This window comes from Oncorhynchus mykiss, chromosome 18 (genome assembly GCF_057628025.1).
Source record: "Oncorhynchus mykiss isolate SJ-2025 chromosome 18, ASM5762802v1, whole genome shotgun sequence".
NCBI classification, from domain to species: domain Eukaryota; kingdom Metazoa; phylum Chordata; class Actinopteri; order Salmoniformes; family Salmonidae; genus Oncorhynchus; species Oncorhynchus mykiss.
The window spans coordinates 68917089-68930848 of NC_143039.1; the positions used below are offsets into that span (position 1 = coordinate 68917089).

The window sequence follows — 13760 nt, forward strand, 5'->3', positions numbered from 1 at the left end:
AATGACAACGCATGACAGTGTTTGACTAGAGGCAAGGCACCCAAAGCTCCCCATCCCTTGATTCTCTTTCATTGTGGATTTATTCCTCCTGTTATTTTTTTCTCTTATTTTCCTTATTTTTTTCTCTCTGCATTGTTGGGAAGGGTCCGTAAGTAAGCACTTCACTGTTAGTCTACACCTGTTGTTTACAAATTATGTGACAAATACAATTAGATCTGTCTCTCATCTTCCTCTCGTTAACCTTCCTTCCCTCTTTACACTCTCGCTCTCTCCCCCAGTCTCACTCCCCCCCCAGTCTCGCTCTCCCCCCCCAGTCTCGCTCTCCATCTCTTTCTCACTCCCACTCCCCTCGCCCTCATCCCACCACCCTTCTCTTCCTGCGCTGCTTCTCATCCTTATTTAGTAATTACATGTCTCCAGGTGCTCCGATTCATCCCGCTCTTCTAGAATGCAGGCATGGAGAACAGAGCATAGCAGAGCAGAACAGAGCATTAAAGAACAGAGCAGAACAGAACAGAGCATTAAAGAAGAGCAGAACAGAGCAGAGCATTAAAGAAGAGCAGAACAGAGCAGAGCATTAAAGAAGAGCAGAACAGAACAGAGCATTAAAGAACAGAGCAGAACAGAGCATTAAAGAATAGAGCAGAACAGAGCATTAAAGAACAGAGCAGAACAGAGCAGAGCATTAAAGAAGAGCAGAACAGAACAGAGCATTAAAGAAGAGCAGAACAGAGCATTAAAGAATAGAGCAGAACAGAGCATTAAAGAACAGAGCAGAACAGAGCAGAGCATTAAAGAAGAGCAGAACAGAACAGAGCATTAAAGAAGAGCAGAACAGAGCATTAAAGAATAGAGCAGAATAGAGCAGAGCATTAAAGAACAGAGCAGAGCATTAAAGAACAGAGCAGAGCATTAAAGAACAGAGCAGAACAAAATAGAACAGAGGAGAGGCATCTAATAAATAGTCAGTCAAGAAGGCTGGATATCATTGTCCCTTAAAGGAATAAACAGAAATATGGAGAGAGTGAAGGAGAGATGGGCTGCACTGACTGAGGCCGTGTAGAAAGGAAGTTTATCCCATCCCAATAAAAAACAGTATTAAGGTTTATGAAGGTATTATGTATTGTGGGAGCCATGCCTCAGACAGATGCGACTGTTAAATGGGTCTAATATTGTAATAGGAATGGTAAGTTTTCAGTATACCAATACCATTAAGGGTGAGCGGGTGGAAGTAGGACTCTTGGTATCGGTCAGAAACACTGTTGAACCCGGTTCCCCCCTCTTCATTGGTCTTGGGAGTAAGATCACCTGTCAATCAAAAGAAGAAACTATCAAAATCAGCCAGATGTAACGAGACATTGACGGTTATGTGCAGATAGACCAAGTTTAGGATGGACTTGGAGCCGTACCTTGAAACACAGCCTTGTTGGAGAGACCTAGGGCAGGGGTACTGGCCCCTTCTGGTTGATCTACAGTGTCCTGGGAAAGAGAAACAGACATACCCACACACATACAGGGGAGAGGGGTCAAAGGGGAATTTCAAAGTTCTAGGCTCTTTCCCAGTTCATTTCACCTCGAGTCCTCACATCCTTTTCCCTTGCCTACTTCTCAAAATGCATTGGAGAAGAAGGCCCGGGGGGAGGGATCTTCTCCAATATGGTTGATGGGGAGGCATAGACATAGGATGCGATGAATCATGGAAGGACGAATTGAGATTGAGGCCAACAGTAGCCATTGGGGGTGATGTAGGAAGCAACTGGCGTTGATTGACACACTGCTCAAACAATAACAAAACAGAATGTTGGTACTTCGACCAACAGCAAAGCAGGATTTAGGAACTACTACTCACACTGGAGGCCAGCAGTTTCGCCAGAGGCGTGCCAGAGATGTTTGCAAAGTTCTCCACAAAGTTGCGGGGGGCGCGGAACACCCGGAGGACCTTCTCGTCGGCCCCGGAGACGTACTGGAAGCGGCCCACCATGGCCAGACACTGCATGTCATAGCCGTGGATCTGGGGGCGAGAGATCTCGTGCCAGGTAGGCTGTAGTTAAGACACAGGGGACAGAGGGGAAGAGCTACTGAAGACATACTGAGATACAGTTAGCGATCTTGTTCCAGGTGGGCTGTGGGAAGGGGAAAGAGATACACTACATGACCAAAAGTATGTGGACACGTGCTTGTCTAACATCCTATTCCAAAATCATGGGCATTAATATGGAGTTGGTTCCCCCTTTGCTGCTATAACAGCCTCCACTCTTCTTGGAAGGCTTTCCACTAGATGTTGGAACATTGCTGCGGGTACTTGCTTCCATTCAGTCACAAGTGTATAAGTGAGGTCGGGCACTGATGTTGGGCGATTAGTCCTGGCTCGTAGTCGGCGTTCCAATTAATCACAAAGGTGTTCGATGGGGTTGAGATCAGGGCTCTGTGGAGGCCAGTCAAGTTCTTCCACACTGATCTCGACAAACCATTTCTGTATGGACCTCACTTTGTGAACGGGGACATGGTCATGCTGAAACAGGAAAGAGCTTTCCCCAAACTGTTGCCGCAAAGTTGGAAGGACAGAATCGTCTAAAATATGTAATTGTATGCTGTAGCGTTAAGATGTATCCTTCACTAGAACTAAGTGGCCAAGCCATAAGACTCCTGAACATCTAATCAAATGGCTACCCAGACTATTTGCATTGCCCCCCCCCCCCCCTCTATTACACCGCTGCTACTCTCTGTTTTTATATATGCATAGTCACTTTAATAACTCCACATGTACATATTACCTCAATTACCTCGACTAACCGGTGCCCCCTATACATTGACTCTGTACTGGTACCCCCTGTATATAGTCTCACTATTGTTATTTTACTGCTGCTGTTTAATTACTTGTTACTTTAATTTCTTATTCATATTTTTTAAACTGTATTGTTGGTTAGGGGCTTGTCAGTAAGCATTTCACGGTAAGGTCTACTACACCTGTTGTATTCGGCGCATGTGACTAATACAATTTGATTTGAAAACCATGAAAAACGGCTCCAGAACATTATTCCTCCTCTACAAAACTTTACAGTTGGCACTATGCATTCGGGCAGGTAGCGTTGTCCTGGCATTCGCTCAACCCAGATACGTCCTTCATCCAGATCGTGAAGCATGAATCATAATTCATCATTCTACTGCCAATGTTTGTCTATGGAGATTGTAGGACTGTGTGCTTGATTTCATACATGTGGCTGAAATAGCCAAATGCACTAATTTGAAGGGGTGTTCACATACTTGTTTTGTATATACAGTGCCTACGGAAAGCGTTAAGATCCCTTCACCGTTTCCACATTTTGTAACGTTACAGCCTTATTCTAAAATGGATTAAATATATAAAAAAAATCCTCAGCAAACTGATAGGTTCTGAGTTGTAAAACTTGAAAATATGAAATATCCTTAACCATATCAGAGGGAGAGAGAGGAATGTAGAACGTTTACATTCTGTCAGAATATGTTATCTTTGGAAATCAGGAATCCTATGGGGAGGAGTGAGGGATTTGGGCCAAGGTCAGGTCAGATGAAGTGAGGAAGAACAGAAATCACTAAGGTTCTGGATAGCAATATAGGTGTATTGGCTGTTCAGATGTGTAAGGAGGGGCTCAGCATAGGAGAAAGGGTTCAATATCACTGCTTGTGTGAATATCAACTCAAATGCATTTATAAAGCCCTTCTTACATCAGCTGATATATCAAAGTGCTGTACAGAAACCCAGCCTAAAACCCCAAACAGCAAGCAATGCAAGTGTAGAAGCACGGCCCCTAGAAAGGCCAAACCTAGGAAGAAACCTAGAGAGGAACCAGGCTATGAGGGGTGGCCAGTCCTCTTCTGGCTGTGTCGGGTGGAGAATATAAACCTAGAGAGGAACCAGGCTATGAGGGGTGGCCAGTCCTCTTCTGGCTGTGCAGGGTGGAGATTATAAACCTAGAGAGGAACCAGGCTATGAGGGGTGGCCAGTCCTCTTCTGGCTGTGCAGGGTGGAGATTATAAACCTAGAGAGGAACCAGGCTATGAGGGGTGGCCAGTCCTCTTCTGGCTGTGCCGGGTGGAGATTATAAACCTAGAGAGGAACCAGGCTATGAGGGGTGGCCAGTCCTCTTCTGGCTGTGCCGGGTGGAGATTATAACAGAACATGGCCAGCTGTATGACCTAGCAGGTGAATAAACTTTGAGCTTTACTAAGAGTTTTTTCCTCTGTTTATTTAGAACTTAACAGAACTAAACACAATACCTCATAATGACTAAGTGAAAACTTTAAAACATTATTTATAAAAAAAAAATGTATTAAAAACAAAAATACCTTATTTACATAAGTATTCAGACCCTTCGCTATGAGACTTGAAATTGAGCTCAGGTGCATCCTGTTTCTATTGATCGTCCTTGAGATGTTTCTACAACTTGATTGAGTCCACCTGTGGTAAATTAAATTGATTGGATTTGATTTGGAAAGGCACACACCTATCTATATAAGGTCAAAGCAAAAATCAGGCCTTGAGGTCAAAAGGAATCGTCCCTAGAGCTCCTAGACAGGATTGTGTCAAGGCACAGATCTGGGGAAAGGCACCAAAACATTTCCGAAGCATTGAAGGTCTCTAAGAACACAGTGGCCTCCATCATTCTTAAATGGAAGAAGTTTGGAACCACCAAGACTCTTCCTAGAGCTGGCCGCCCGACCAAACTGAACAATCGGGGGAGAAGGGCCTTGGTCAGGGAGGTGACCAAGATCCTACTTTTTGAATGCCTAGCTCAGAATGACCTTTCCAAAAGTTGTTTATATAGAGATCAGTCCTTTCGGGAGTCAAGATAATTTCTTTATAAATCCCATCATTGGATGTTTTGGTAGTTGGGTTTCCAAAGGGACATCATAGGTCAGCATAGATGACCTAAGCTGAAAATATCAAAAAAAGGAGTTGCCCGTTGTAATAATATTTGGAAGATAAAATGCACAACGCAGGGGACGAGAGGGCTAGGATTAACGATCAATAGGAGTTGGTTTTCAGTTCAACATCTGTTTAGGATCTGTGGGATGTCAGTCATGAACTCAGAGCTACGTGTGTTACGTGGGCCACGTTTTCATTGGTCTGTACATTGAGTCTGGAGTGGGATACTTGTTATTTGGCCACTGGCCAAGTTGAACCGGCAAGGACCTCTGATTTGTCAACCCCAGGCTAGGGTGGGGAGTTATAAGTGGCACCCTGTCCTTTGTTCTGTGTGGAAAAGCTGAGGACAGGAGGAAACTGAACATCTGACTCCAAGCATAACATCTTGATTTGTGCTCTCTGAATAAACCTATTCTTCTCTCCCTGATTTGCTTTGGAGTTTGTGTTACTGAAAATAACAGAAATGGCTAACACTGGTAATGTGTATGCATCTTTCAAATCTTGGAAAGTTCTCAAACTATTTCAGTCCAAGATATCGGTAGGGAAATCACTGAGATGTTTACGTTATATGATAATAGTCCTTCCTTTATCTCCCCCTAACCTCCCTCTCTTGCTTCCTCCGATGCTCTCTCTCACCCCTCCTCTCTCAGCAGCTGCAGGTCCAGCTCACCTTCTCCTCGCCCTCGTCCCTCCCCCTTATTACGTATTCCACATCTGGACTTATTGGATGCAAAAGGCCGCCCTCCAGATGGCAAGGTATTATTGTGAAATATTGGAGTATGGGCATGTCATTTTGATTCCCAGTTACAATGTTTTTCAATTTGCAGTAAACAGAAATTGTGTGAGCAATAATAGGACCAAAGTGTAATTTACATTGTTTAAGGGATATACTGTATCAGTGAAGACCACCTCTTCCAGGGCAATAGGAGACACCATCTTTCTCTCTATACTCAGCCAGTGGGCAGAAGAATCATGTCAATGTAGGATTGGGTGAAATGCTAGAATCTGGAAATACAATTTAAAGTCCTCCTACGTCTTTCCCTCTTGGTGAATGTATACATTTCACCCAGGATGATTTACCTTGCCATATACATTTCATCCAGGATGATTTACCTTGCCATATACATTTCATCCAGGATGATTTACCTTGCCATATACATTTCATCCAGGATGATTTACCTTGCCATATACATTTTATCCAGGATGATTTACCTTGCCATATACATTTCATCCAGGATGATTTACCTTGCCATATACATTTCATCCAGGATGATTTACCTTGCCATATACATTTCATCCAGGATGATTTACCTTGCCATATACATTTCATCCAGGATGATTTACCTTGCCATATACATTTCATCCAGGATGATTTACCTTGCCATATACATTTCATCCAGGATGATTTACCTTGCCATATACATTTCATCCAGGATGATTTACCTTGCCATATACATTTCATCCAGGATGATTTACCTTGCCATATACATTTCATCCAGGATGATTTACCTTGCCATATACATTTCATCCAGGATGATTTACCTTGCCATATACATTTCATCCAGGATGATTTACCTTGCCATATACATTTCATCCAGGATGATTTACCTTGCCATATACATTTGAAACCACACTATTATTGTGATCACAACAGGCAGAAGATACTGTACATTGTCTAGATATAGTCAAATGTCATCTGTGTATAATGAGATGAAGTGATCAATAGATTTGAGAGAAATTGGTGTTATTTCCTTCGATTGACGAATGAACTGGGCCAGAGCTTCCATGGATAATAAGAATAGCAGAGGCGAAATTGGATCACCTTGTCTGCTGCTTCTAGTGATTCTGAACAGAGCAGAGCAGATATTGTCTGTTATAACTATGGCTGATGGATTGGCATGTAGGGATGGCTGAGGGATTGGCATGTAGGGATGGCTGAGGGATTGGCATGTAGGGATGGCTGAGGGATTGTCATATTAATGAAATTGGAGCCGATTCCCATACGTTCCAAGACAGACCAGAAATATGACCATTCTAGTCTATCAAAAGCTTTTTCTGCACAGAGAGATAATATAGCCCAAGGAGCTGTTGTTTCTGATGAAGCGTCTAAGGCATGGGTTTTATAACCATTACCCAACGAGGTCCGGAGCCTACTGGTTTTCTGTTCTACCTGATAATTAACCCACCTGGTGTCCCAGGTCTAAATCAGTCCCCGATTAGAGTGGAACAATTAAAAAGAAAGCTGTGTAACTGGCTTCGAGGTCCAGAGTGGACTTTGATGGATCTAAGGTATGTAATAGCCAACTGAGGTTATCCAAGGATAAATGCTTTTTAACAAACCCACTTTGGTCCGTGTGGATCAATTTGGGTAAGTAAGTCTCGAGACATGACAACAACTTTGTGGAAATTACTAACATACGTGTTCATCAAAGATCGTGGCGATAGTGAGAACACTGGGTAGCATCCTTACCTTTTTTTACATTTTTTTTATAAAAGAGAAATTAGTGATGTGTTCACAGTTCTCCCAATGTAACGCTTGTCAACAGCTGTAGTAATCATTTCAAGCAATAGCGGGCTCCCAGCAAGGTGGCTTCCTCTGTTGAGAGAATATTTTAGAAAAGGCCTGAGTGTGGCTTAGTGTGGATTTACAATCAGAGGTGTACAGTTCTTTATAGAAGTGGGAGAATATTTGATGGATTAATTCTGATAGTAATTCCCCTGTTTCAGATTCAATAGTTGCTATATCAGCTAATTGATCATAACTGTGTAGCTTTTTGGCAAGTAAACGACTGGGACGATTAACATGGAAGTAATGGTTGAGTGTTACTCGAAGGGGGGGGGGGGGGGGGGGGGTCCTGAAGAGATCGTGAGGTAAAATGTTAGAGTTTGAGATCTCATGCCAGGTGGCCTGTGGGGAGGAAAGGAGGGAAGAAATAGTGGAGGATATGTCGGAGGAGATCTCCTATGGCTGCAGCCCAAATAACTCTCTATTCCCTATAGTAGTAGTGTACTATATAGTCATTACTGGGGATGTGGTGATATTTGGGATGCTGCCTATAGCTTTCATGTGTCTTGTTTGTTATTTTCATTTAATACACCTGAATGTGTCCCTGGTGTAGGATGTGACGTTGTGATGAGTTCAGAGAAGGGGTTAGGAAATATGATGGCAACATTTAATACATATGCATAACTATGAGAGAAGTATTCATTTCAGAGTAAAAGGGTTTATGTGATCCTTTGAAAAAGATTCCCACAATAGGTACTCTGGGAATCATTCTAAAAACGCACTATTCTCTTCAAAAATTACCTCAGAAAGAAATAAGTCATTTGAAGAGTGTGGTTAAGTGCATGAATACGAGACATAGAGAAACACATTTGCCACTCTTAACAAGGTTTTCCTGACAGACACATTACAGTGTAAACCTAAACAACAAATTGTTGACTCCATCTTCCATTAGAAAATGAAGGAATAGTAAAACTAATTCATCTTCACAAACTGTTAAAATGCTATTGTAAATGTCAAATGAAACACAATAGAACACTGTCTTACTAAAAAAATGCAAAACCGGTAGATGATATTTGGTCATTACAAAGGGGAAAAACACTGAGCAAAAAATATACTTTTGAGTTTTAGGGCCACAGTATGTAGCCAGACATTTGGGTAAAGACCATAGTAAAGAGGTGGCAGGTAGCCTAGTGGTTAGAGCGTTGGGCCACAAAACAAAAGTTTGCTGCATCAAATCCCCGAGCTGACAAGGTAAAAATCTGTTGTTCTGCCCCTGAAGAACTCACTGTTCCCCGGTAGGCCTTCGTTGAAAATAAGATTTTGTTCTTAACTGACTGGTATAGTTAAATAAAGGTTAAATAAAAATGCATTAAAAAAATGTAGTACTGCATACAAAAGTATATTTTCTCTAGAATTGCATTATGGTTTCATTATTGGAGCTCTTTGGGGGCATCAACATTATGTCTATGTGGTATTTAGGTGTCTTCAGTGCATACTTGAGTCTGCCTATAGGAGTGAAAGGGGTTTATAGGTTACATCAGGGACAGAGACACTCCAACCCTAATCTAGCACACCTGATTTTAATAATTAGCTGGTTGCTAAGCTGAATCAGGTTAGTTACAACTGAGGATCGAGCAAAAACCTACAGGAGGGTAGCTCTGCAGGAAGAGGATTGGAGAGCCCTAGGTTACATGTACCTGTGTTTGGTCCATCCTCTTCCAGGGTGTTAGTAGCCTGGTGGTCTGGTCTGACCCCACACTGAGGATGAATTCGCCCTCAGGGTCCCAGCTCAGGTCCTGAACTGCGTTGAAGTGACCAGATATCACCACCCCTGGTCTCCACTCTCCCTGGGACATAACAAACAGACAGAAACAGAGAGTCAGTGACCAGATATCACCACCCCTGGTCTCCACTCTCCCTGGGACATAACAAACAGACAGAAACAGAGAGTCAGTGACCAGATATCACCACTCCTGGTCTCCACTCTCCCTGGGACATAACAGACAGAAACAGAGAGTCAGTGACCAGATATCACCACCCCTGGTCTCCACTCTCCCTGGGACATAACAGACAGAAACAGAGAGTCAGTGACCAGATATCACCACCCCTGGTCTCCACTCTCCCTGGGACATAACAGACAGAAACAGAGAGAGTCAGTGACCAGATATCACCACCCCTGGTCTCCACTCTCCCTGGGACATAACAGACAGAAACAGAGAGAGTCAGTGACCAGATATCACCACCCCTGGTCTCCACTCTCCCTGGGACATAACAGACAGAAACAGAGAGAGTCAGTGACCACAGGTATCTGCCAAAATAAAGGAAACACCAACATAAAGTGTCTTAATAGGGTGTTGGGCCACCACGAGCCACCAGAACAGCTTCAATGCGCATTGGCATAGATTCTACAAGTGTCTGGACCTCTATTGGAGGGATGTGACATTACATAATTTGGTGTTTTGTTGATGTTGGTGGAAAACGCTGTCTCAGGCACTACTTCAGTCTCTCCTATAAGTGTTGAATTGGGTGACAGACACACACCCTTTATACCCCCGATGCTCCTTTGAGACCTCTTTTTCAAAGTCACTGAGATCTCTTCCAGTCATGGTAGACAAAATAATGACCCTAAGCATGATGGGATGTTAATTGCTTTATTAATTCAGACAGAAACAGATTGAGTCAGTGACCAGATACCACCACCACCACTGGTCTCCCCTCTCCCTGGGACACCACACACACAGACATGCCCTTTTCACACTGCTGAGCCAGGTAACTGGGAATCAGACTCGATACCTTCTCCACACTATCCTGGCGACCCCAACCACACTGTGTTGACTCAGATGTGTTTCTTTCATGTTGAACCAGGCCAGAACAGATCAGCTCAGTTAGACTCAGATCAGTGTGAAACAACAAAGGTATAACAGAGTAGTCAGCCACTCAGTCAGTTCTGGTTCCCAGGGTAACAGAGTAGTCAGCCACTCAGAGTCAGGTCTGATTCCCAGTCATACACTCCAGCAGTCTGGGTCTTTAGTCAGTTTAATTACACTTAGCACAGTCTCTCTCGCTCCCTCCCTCGCTCATTTGGGATAGACCCACTACTGTGCAGATGAATCATTAGTCTATCTTCACAAGCAGGGGGCTATGTGAAGTGTCGTTGGCACTGCACTGCTGTACTGTCCCATAATTCTCACCTCTTTGTCGTGGTTCTGGTGCCAGAGATGTAGAATAATGAAATAGAATAGAAGTCTCACCTCTTTGCCGTGGCTCTGGGTCCAGAGATGTAGAATAATGAAATAGAATAGAAGTCTCACCTCTTTGCCGTGGCTCTGGGTCCAGAGATGCAGCGCTCCGTGGAAGGCATGGGCCAGGATCATGGATCCGTCTGGACTCATCTGACAACCGTAGAAACCCAGTGTGTTTCCCCCCACCTCCCCTACACGCACCTGGAGAGAGCGAGAGAGAGGGAGGGGAGCGAGAGAGGGAGGGGACCAGCGGAGGATAAATGACATTAGGACCAGCGGAGGTTAAATGACATTAGGACCAGCGGTGTAGTAGAGGTTAAATGACATTAGGACCAGCAGAGGTTAAATGACATTAGGACCAGCGGAGGTTAAATGACATTAGGACCATTGGTGTAGTAGAGGTTAAATGACATTAGGACCATTGGTGTAGTAGAGGTTAAATGACATTAGGACCAGCGGAGGATAAATGACATTAGGACCAGCGGAGGATAAATGACATTAGGACCAGCGGTGTAGTAGAGGTTAAATGACATTAGGACCAGCGGTGTAGTAGAGGTTAAATGACATTAGGACCATTGGTGTAGTAGAGGTTAAATGACATTAGGACCATTGGTGTAGTAGAGGTTAAATGACATTAGGACCATTGGTGTAGTAGAGGTTAAATGACATTAGGACCAGCGGTGTAGTAGAGGTTAAATGACATTAGGACCAGCAGAGGTTAAATGACATTAGGACCATTGGTGTAGTAGAGGTTAAATGACATTAGGACCAGCGGTGTAGTAGAGGTTAAATGACATTAGGACCAGCGGAGGTTAAATGACATTAGGACCAGCGGTGTAGTAGAGGTTAAATGACATTAGGACCAGCAGAGGTTAAATGACATTAGGACCAGCAGAGGTTAAATGACATTAGGACCAGCGGAGGTTAAATGACATTAGGACCAGCGGTGTAGTAGAGGTTAAATGACATTAGGACCAGCAGAGGTTAAATGACATTAGGACCAGCGGAGGTTAAATGACATTAGGACCAGCGGTGTAGTAGAGGTTAAATGACATTAGGACCAGCGGTGTAGTAGAGGTTAAATGACATTAGGACCAGCGGAGGTTAAATGACATTAGGACCAGCGGTGTAGTAGAGGTTAAATGACATTAGGTCCAGCAGAGGTTAAATGACATTAGGACCAGCAGAGGTTAAATGACATTAGGACCAGCGGAGGTTAAATGACATTAGGACCAGCGGTGTAGTAGAGGTTAAATGACATTAGGACCAGCGGAGGTTAAATGACATTAGGACCAGCGGAGGTTAAATGACATTAGGACCAGCGGTTTAGTAGAGGTTAAATGACATTAGGACCAGCGGAGGTTAAATGACATTAGGACCAGCGGTGTAGTAGAGGTTAAATGACATTAGGACCAGCGGAGGTTAAATGACATTAGGACCAGCGGTGTAGTAGAGGTTAAATGACATTAGGTCCAGCAGAGGTTAAATTACATTAGGACCAGCGGTGTAGTAGAGGTTAAACAAACGTAAACCCCATTTAGGCCCATTTTCTGGGAAAAGTATAGGGAGCGTTACTTTATCCACCTCGACCGATGATCAGCGTTTACACACCTATTTTTTTTCTACCACTACATCACCAATTATGACATTAAAAACTCAGGACCTAGCTAGTTCGAGGCTAGTCAGGCAAACCTCCTGACCGTACTAATAAGAAACAACTAATAGATAATCCTAGGTATTAGAGCTATGGTCCACTGATTTACAGTGCCTTCAGAAAGTATTCATACCCCTTGACTTTTTCCACATTTTGTGTTACAGCCTGAATTAAGAACAGTAACTCGGCCACCCAAGAACATTGACTGTCTTCTAGATAAGCAATTGCAGTGCATATTTGGCCTTGTGTTTTAGGTTATTGTCCTGCTGAAAAGTGAATTGATCTCCCAGTGTCTAGTGAAAAGCAGACTTAAACAGGTTTTCCTCAAGGATTTTGCCTGTGCTTAGCTCTATTCCATTTATTTTTTATCCTGAAAAACTCCCCAGTCCTTAACGATTACAAGCATACCCATAACATGATGCAGCCATCACCATGCTTCAAAAAATGGAGAGTGGTACTCAGTAATCTGTTGCTTTGGATTTTCTCCAAACATAACACTTTGTATTCAGGACAAAAAGTATATTGCTTTGACATGTTTAGCAGTTTTACTTCGGTGCCTTGTTGCAAACAGGATGTTTGGGAATATTTGAATTCTGTACAGGCTTCCTTTACAATGTCACTTAGGTTAGTATTGTGGAGTAACTACAATGTTGTTGATCCATTATCAGTGTTCTATCACAGCCATTAACCCCTAACTGTTTTGAAATCCCTGAGCAGTTTCCTTCCTCTTTGACAACCGAGTTAATAATTAATAACTTCACCATGCTCGTAGGGATATTCAATGTCTGCTTTTTTTTTTTTACCCATCTACCAATAGATGCCTTTCTTTGCGAGGCATTGGAAAACCTCCCTGGTCTTGGTGGTTGAATCGGTGTTTGAAATGCACTGCTAGACTGAGGTACCTTACAGATAATGGTATGAGTGGGGAACAGAGATTAGGTCATCAGTAAAAAATCTTGTTAAGTACATAATTTTTTTTTACTCCTGAATGTATTTAGGCTTGCCATAACAAATGGGTTGAATACTTCTTGACTCAAGACATTTCAGCTTTTCATTTTTTGTTAATTAGTAAACATTTCGAAAGACATAATTCCACTTAGACATTATGGTGTATAGTGTGTAGGTCAGGGACAAAAACTAAATTGAATCCATGTTAAATTCAGGCTGTAACAACAAAATATGTAAAAAGTCAAGGGTTGCGAATACTTTCTGAAGGCACTTTATATGTCCACTCTTTCTCCATCCAACCATCTCTCCTTAACAAACACCATTCAAGCGCAAAGGGTGGGTGACAAATAAATCAGGTAGTCAAGTCAGAAGATGAAATGATGCAAAGCTGGAAGACTCATTATTAGAGGGAAATAAATGGTGTTGTTTTGGGAATACATGTATCTTCTAATGCGATAATGAAAGCAGTCCCAGTGCTCCATATCACATTACAAATGGCCGCCA

At 42.9% G+C, this 13760-nt stretch overlaps 1 protein-coding gene across 4 annotated transcripts in view; it reads right to left on the reverse strand.

Moving 5' to 3' along the window:
- Positions 1 to 13760, reverse strand: part of elp2 (elongator acetyltransferase complex subunit 2) — a 54141-nt gene that overhangs the window by 19085 nt on the left and 21296 nt on the right. For 2 of the 4 annotated variants that reach the window (XR_016488608.1, XM_036953440.2), the window contains exons 11-15: positions 10724 to 10855; positions 9110 to 9259; positions 1850 to 2041; positions 1410 to 1479; positions 1210 to 1308 (exon numbers count right to left, since the gene is read on the reverse strand). Coding sequence is in view for 3 of the 4 variants with exons in the window: in XM_036953440.2 (XP_036809335.2) it covers positions 1210 to 1308; positions 1410 to 1479; positions 1850 to 2041; positions 9110 to 9259; positions 10724 to 10855 (643 nt within the window). In the remaining variant the exon portion in view is untranslated. Of the gene's footprint in view, positions 1 to 1209; positions 1309 to 1409; positions 1480 to 1849; positions 2042 to 8057; positions 8919 to 9109; positions 9260 to 10663; positions 10856 to 13760 lie in introns of those variants that run through there. The other 2 variants (XM_090209222.1, XM_090209223.1) reach the window with 2 other exon arrangements.